Source organism: Pempheris klunzingeri, chromosome 11 (genome assembly GCF_042242105.1).
Source record: "Pempheris klunzingeri isolate RE-2024b chromosome 11, fPemKlu1.hap1, whole genome shotgun sequence".
Classification (NCBI taxonomy): domain Eukaryota; kingdom Metazoa; phylum Chordata; class Actinopteri; order Acropomatiformes; family Pempheridae; genus Pempheris; species Pempheris klunzingeri.
Window position 1 is genome coordinate 10,092,494 of NC_092022.1, and position 7,377 is coordinate 10,099,870.

At 45.7% G+C, this 7,377-nt stretch overlaps 1 protein-coding gene across 2 annotated transcripts; it reads left to right on the plus strand.

Annotated features, from left to right (window-relative positions):
- Positions 1-277: 277 nt before the first annotated feature.
- her9 (hairy-related 9) lies at positions 278-2,228 on the plus strand. 2 transcript variants are annotated; one of them, XM_070839423.1, is made up of 4 exons: positions 278-630; positions 800-895; positions 1,000-1,087; positions 1,194-2,228. In XM_070839423.1, exons 1-4 carry the CDS (start codon positions 523-525, stop codon positions 1,769-1,771), a joined length of 870 nt encoding a protein of 289 aa, XP_070695524.1. In that variant the 5' UTR covers positions 278-522; the 3' UTR covers positions 1,772-2,228. The 2 variants fall into 2 exon arrangements, with proteins under 2 accessions (XP_070695524.1, XP_070695525.1); XM_070839424.1 differs by having other exon boundaries at positions 1,197-2,228.
- Positions 2,229-7,377: the final 5,149 nt, after the last annotated feature.

Consider the following 7,377-nt stretch of genomic DNA (forward strand, 5'->3'; position numbering starts at 1 on the left):
ACGGAGCAAAGTTGGACGCAAACATCCAGCGCATTCCCCTCCCTTATCACTCCGCAGCCCGGCCCGGCCGCTGCAGCTCGCTCCGCTTTGTTGTTTGTCCCTGCAGGGCTGATTGAGCAGCGCGTGACTGACGGCCCGCGGGGGTGTTGTCCAATCAGCGGTCTGCCCCGCGCCCGATGGGTGAGTCCTCTCTGCTATTGGCTGAGGCGAGTGTGGGAAAGAATGCAGAGAGGGTTTCACACGAACTGGGAGCACGCGAGCCGTCTATAAGTACGGCGGCGGCGTGTGTCGGCGGCAGAAGGCAGAGTGGTCCCGCAAGGTGCAGCGCGCGCCCCTGTACTCAGATGACAGCTCAGTGATAACAAGCGACATAACGCGAAGTGATCGGTGGGACTTGTCTGACATCTCTTATATGCTCTGCAGAGGCGCAGCGTGAATTTTCCTCAACCTTTTTTTTAAAATTTCCCCTGCGTGTCCAAAGAGGATTACTTCTTTGCGCTTTTTACCTGGTTTTGGTCAACAATGCCAGCTGACACTATGGAAAAGCAGACGGCATCTCCTATTGCCGGTGCCCCTGCAAACGGATCACACACACCAGACAAACCGAAGAATGCCAGCGAGCATAGAAAAGTAAGGAATTGTATTTTCACACGCAAATATATTGTGTATTATTGATTGAGAATGTTTGTAACGCACTGAACCAAGTTTGTTATGGTGATATGGCAGTGTGCAGGATGATAGCTTACAGCCATGTGACTGGTGAACAACATATTTATGTAGAATTGTTTATTGTTTGCAGTCATCCAAACCGATTATGGAAAAACGCCGGAGAGCCAGAATAAACGAAAGCCTTGGGCAGCTCAAGACTCTCATCCTGGACGCACTTAAAAAAGATGTAAGTTCATTTTGATGCCTTTCACAACTCTTCAATGTTCATTGGTGATTTCGTCGTAAATGCGCCTTGAATACAGACTCACCTCTCCACGTTATGTCCCGCAGAGCTCCAGACACTCCAAGCTGGAGAAAGCAGACATCCTGGAGATGACCGTGAAGCACTTGAGGAACCTGCAGCGCGTGCAGATGAGCGGTGAGTTTATTTGATCACATAAGTAGGTCAGACATTAGGAGGCAGATGAAAAGGGCCACAAAGCCGCGAGTGTGTCACTAATATGCGTGATTTTTCTTTCCCCCAGCAGCGCTTTCAGCTGATGCCACCGTCCTGAGCAAATACAGAGCCGGATTTAATGAGTGCATGAACGAAGTCACGCGCTTCCTGTCCACCTCAGAGGGGGTGAACACCGAGGTGAGGTCGAGGCTCCTCAACCACCTGTCCAGCTGCATGGGTCAGATGATGTCCATGAACTTTCCGCAGCAGTCCCAACAGGCTCACTTGGCGCAGCCTCTCCATGTGCAGCTCCCATCCACCCTGCCCATAAACGGCGCTGCCATGGGCTCCAAACTCAGTCCCGCCGAGGCTGTGTCCCCCAAGGTCTTCAGTGGGTTCCAGCTGGTGCCCGCTACCGACGGACAGTTCGCCTTTTTGATCCCTAACCCGGCCTTTGCCTCCGCCACAGCCCCTGTCATCCCCCTTTACGCAAACGCAGGAGTGCCTGTTGCAGTCAACGCTAGTCCGGTGCATGGCAGCTCGGCACCGACTGCAGCATCTCCAGTCCACGGCATGACGTCCTTCTCCGGGGGATCTCAAGCCGTCAGCCCGGTGGGGGTCAGCACTGGCTCGGAGAGCAGCGAGCCTGTGTGGCGCCCTTGGTAGCGCGAGTGGGACGAGAGACTCAACATGTGAATCAAGTTTGCGTTACTTTTCCAGTTTAGACATTAAAGTGACTGCACACACAACTGTTGCAGGGGTTAAAACTGGAACCTCTCCTCTAAGGGACGGTGACTCTAACCACTTAATGTCCTCAGTAGTTCTCATTGTTTCGTTGTATGGAACAGGGGTCGCTTTAAATGGCACATGCTTTTTTATATATAATTTATTGCCTGATTCCAACATTTGGATGTCGGTGATAAATGCTGTACATGCAGATGGAAGATTTATAGGACAATTTTGTTATGAAGTACTTTTTATGAAAAGGTTTAGTTTTGTACAGAGTTGTTATTGATTGTTATACCAAAGCTGTGTTTTATATTCTTTGTTGTTTTGTGTTGAGAAGAAAACCTGAAGTTGGGTGACAGCCCATTGTTTTAATAAATGAGATTTCATAAATTCAGTTTCTTGTCTTGAGCCTTTTCTGTCGTGTCCGGATTGCTTTGTTATGCTCCACCTGAGAGCATAAAGGATCATTCTGTAGTTTTGAAATCCATGCGTAAAAGTTACATTTCATGCGTAAAAGTCACATTGATGAATTGAAGATAAGTTGAGGAAAGTAACTTTTCAAACAGACTCACAGCGGTTAGAATTGAGGCCAAAACGAAGCTTCAGTCTATCGATTATGTTCCCAATTTGAACTCCTACATCAATTCATTTACTAAGTTTTAAGTGGCCTTCTTGTCACCAGTTTGGCGGGAGCTCTTTACATCTGGTCTCCTGGAGAATGGTCCAGGGGACAATGGGGGTGTATTTTTCTATTGCTATAAAGGTAATTAAAAGTTTGAAAGGGTCTCATCCTGTATGCAGCGGGAGCTTTAAGAAGTCTTAAACCCTATTCATGAGCCTGGGAAATGCGCTCAGGGGTTAATGTCACTAACAGATTGCTTCAGTGAAAGAAGAATATGGAAGGATCCTCGCTTCCTTTTGTGTATCAGTTGTTCAGCTCCTCTCCCAGTGGGCCTACACCTCCATAAAGGAGAAAGCGAGGGAACTTGGCTAGACTTTTGTTAGATAGGAATGGATAAATGCACCTGTTTAGAGTTATGGAGCATCTGAGACTTGATTTTGATTTAGACTCCAAAATCATTTCATCATTTGAAGTGGCCTTTTGTTTATATGGCTTGCAGTCTGTGGCCTACATCTGGCCAGGTGCTTTTTCCTCTCGGCTTCACACACTTCTCCGTGTGTTAAGCGTCTCGGTCTCCTCCCCCTGTCCCTGTTTATCCCAGCTTGTAAACTTATCTTCCTCCGGTGAGTGGGGTCCGGAACTCAGAGCCGTGTTTCTCTGTCGGGCGGCGTGGCGCTGGCCGTGTGTCAGCCACTTGCAGTCAGCGGGCCCCTTTTCTTGGGATTAGGTTACAGCCTGGTGACCGCCGGTCAAAACCGCTCAACATTTAATACTCCACCGGCGCGCCGTGGTTGCGCATGGCTGGCACAGGCCAACAGTAAGCTGGTTTTTAAGTGTTTCTCTGCCCTGACCACCAGCACATACGAGATAAAAAAAATCTTAGTGCTTCCTTCTAGGGGCTCATTTAGAGAGGAAACTTGAAGTTATGTGCGTAAATATAACTCACATGCAATCACAAATCCTGCATCTTTGAAACGACAAACAGCAGAAGATGTGATGATTTTGATACTTTTTGATTTTTTTTTTTTACACCACTGCTGTCATTATGCCTACATTTACTGCAACAACCACTAGATCACATGATTAAGAAAGAGTTGAAATAAGTTCATGTAGGAATATCAAGAACAAGATATCTGCACTATTTGAACAAAAATAAAAAGGAAAGTTGGCAAAGGAATAAAAGAATGAATCAGGTTTTTACTGTAACTTGGCCTAAAATAACTTGTGATGGTTGTTTTTGCATCGATATCTTCTACAACTGCTGGTATTCACCTTCCTTCAACAGTTTCAGTGTCTTTTCAGTTGAATTCTCACTTTCACCCTGGTGTGTGGCAGTGCCCTACAGATGACACCGTCAGTAAATGGCGCACTGAAACCCCGCTGCCAGTGATGCTTGAGCAGCTTCCTTCTGCGAGGAGGCATAGTGAAACACCAGTTGGCAGCGTGTGTGGGTTCTGCGGTTGTTCCTTCTGCCTTCGTGTCTGAGTTAATAGTTCAGAGATGCCTTTGTGGAGCTGAGGTCGTGAGAACCGAGCGAACTAGTCTGCCTGCGGTCGGGCACAGCGCCAGTCAGTAAATCCCCGCTGGCAGGCCGGGTCGTGCAGCCGCTCCGCGGAGGTGAGGAGGCGAACAACACACGCGTGGCCGCCAAGAAGCGAGCCTGGTCCGGTGTAAACACGAGGGATCGTGAGGGGGGACTGGGATCCAGCAGCACACACTCCCAAGAGAAGTTTACTGAGTCCACCCTATTTTTATTTGGCGACATGTAGCAGGCTGTTACCAAACCATGCTGGCCTGCTCTGTGGTCAGGGGCACGCTGGGAAATATGAAGGAACATAAAGAAATCTCATATTTGTGCTGTTTGCACTGAAGAAATCAGGTAACCAAGCAACGAAGCAACACAGTGTGGGAAGAGAGATAGCCACCATAGGATACATGCTGTACAATTTGGGAATAATGTGAACATATCATTGCACAGATAAACTTAGGCTGGAAAACAGCTGACAGTACAGTGTGCGTCCATATGTTCCGCTCCACTCAATGACATGAAGGGACAACAAATACAGGCTGCAGCACTTAAGAAATCTGGAATATCAGCCTTATATAAAACGAAACAGGCGGGAATCTCTATCTGCTGATGAAAAGGATTCCTATAGAGGACTGGATGTCCCTCGGGGATCTGCACCATCACATCCCCTGGGAGAAGTCGCTATTGATGGGGGTAGGGGTCGTCAGAGGAGCCACAAATTATCATTCTCATTAGCGACTGAATGGAGGAACGCGCGCACCACGTTGCCGCCAAACCTTTACCACCAGGTCTCCCTCCAAAATCACAATTGCCTTTGTTGCGTAAAGCCTTGTTTAGGCAGCACTTAATGGTTTTTATGCATAGTTTCCACTACAGTCAGTGAGTGCTGCATTTGTAATGGAGGGCTGCAACACCTGAAGGACATACAGGGAGGGTCTCTCTCCTGCTCACACGTTTTAAGAACCACTGTAGACATCATCCTCATCCTCATTACATTTATAAATGTAAGCAGACAAATACATATATGTTGCTTCCCCCATGCCAGACTCTTAATAGAGTAAAGAACTGAAATAAGGAAGTTATGCAAGAGTTACCCAAAAGTTCGGTTTTGTCAGTCTCACTTGTCTTGAGGTTGGTTTATTACTTTTAAAATAGTTTCTCTGTTAAATTTCAGGTACACACCAGTTATTATAATATTTCAAATTAGATTTAACTTACTAGCAATTCACCAAGTTAATTAAAAAAAAAGAAAATTGAAAAACTAAAAGAAATGAAAACATAGTTGCCAGTTCGTCAATAGAGTGTGTTTTCTCAATGAGCATCATGATAGATAGAGGCCTTGTTAATGTTTAAACCGGGGGTAGGATATCGTGTGCCATGAAGTGCCAAGAATGTTTTCATTACAACCAAAAGCACAATCAGGTGATTTTACTGGTTAGTTTGTTCTCAGGTAGAAGACTCACGCCTTTACAAGTGATTTTTGTGAGGAGATTTATCAGTTATTTTAAATATCTCTCAAACAGCAGATTGCCTGAAGCACAAGGCGCCTTTTTGCTTGGAGCACTGACAGTTGTCTTCTACCCTGACATGACTGAAGGAAACAGGCCACCCTGCTGCGCCTGAGATTGTTTGAGAGCTCCAGTGCTCTGACTTTCTCTTGGATGACAGGCTATATTTGCTCCTCAATCTGAAGACGCTGCAGCCACGAGGACAGAAGGAAATGCTCTGCATGCTTTGATCACAGGTTCTGGTTAGGGAAAGGCGGGGCAAGAGCAGGCATCATGCATGAAGTGTTTATATGCGCCAGTCCGTGTGTGTGTGTGCGTGTGTGTTTGTAATATAGAGACTCCTCCTTGCACCTGTTTTCTTGAGAATCAGAGAGGGTGATAGGGAGAGGCGGATAAGGATGGACAGTCATGACACACTGAGAGGGGTGGGGACACGATAAAAAGAGGGTGCTGAAACTCTGGAAAGTACAAAATGGCTCCTCTTAAACAGTGATATGTGTGCGGGTATTTCTTTTGACGGGTGTTGTGTGTGCAAATGATGTAAGCAGTAATACTGGAGATTAAGTCGGGTGATTATGAACTTATTTTTCTAGTGTCACCTCACATTTGACTCTTTGACACCTTATTAACAGGTGTTCACTTTTTATGTTTAAGCCATATTCGCCTTCCTCCTCCCATGGCCTGATCTTTTTTGGCTCTCTCCAAGCTTCCATCCAGTCTCCGTATTTATAGCAAGGACCACTTATCCCTGGGACTGTGTGTGGGGTGTTGGGTGTGTGCAGACAGAGGAGGTGAGGCAGGGTGGGCAGATGCAATAAGACGCGTCAAGCCTGATCAGATATCACAGGGCTGCGTGGGCTCCGTTGATCCTCACCGCTTGTCTACAGAACGTATTTCTGAGGCCAGGTTTGGCTTTTCAGCAGCTTCTCCAGTTTCAAGACATGAGGCCTGTGGCTTATAGCCTTTGCAACCGGTGCAGATTCCACAAGAGAAAGTTAATGGTCCTCTTGACACGACTAGAGGTCATCCTGCAGACTCCTAGGTGGCCTCGGAGGAGCCCTGCCCTTAAATGTAGATGCATTTTATTTATGTATTTATCTATTGAGGAGTCATCTCTCTCTGTCCCCTGCAGCTTTGGCAGCTGTCGCTCTATTTTAGGTCCAGTTCAGAGTTCAGCAGCACTAGTCTCAGAGGTAATACTTCACTAATGGTGTCCTAATGTTGGTGATGCGAAAATGAAACAGCTTAGAGATGTAATGATGTTATGACCCCTGAGTTTAGAAAGGCACTAAAACAGTTTTCCATTGAATAGTGGAGAAAACACAGTTGGTACGTAGTAAGTAACGCAGTTGGCATCCTTTTAGGACAAATTTGTGATTTGGGGCTATTTGAATATAATGGACTCAACTTAACCTAAGAAAGCTGAGTGCAATTATAAAGGATTAGAATCGTTGTTGGTAAATGTGATTGATTAATACTGTATTTTAAACCTATAAATATTAATGTTTTAATCCATTTATAGATGGTATGACATATATTGATTTAATAAATAAATATACAGTTTAATTTTGGATCAATCAAATCAGTTATTGCAATATAGAGACATATGTTATGTCATCAACATAGAAATGCTCTGTGGCGGTCACACAGGTAGTTGAAGACTCATATAATTAGTGAATGCCAATTTACCAAATAAGTTTAAATCATTACATTTAGATATGTGTGTGTGTGTGTGTGTGTGTGAGAGCGTGTGACTCACCCTGTGTCTCACCACATGCCCAGGCTTGTCCTCAAGTTGACACTTGGAAACATCACGCACAGTGAGTTGACTCATATGACTTTTTAAGATGCCACCATCAGCGTCTGTTGTGTGACTTCACTGTAC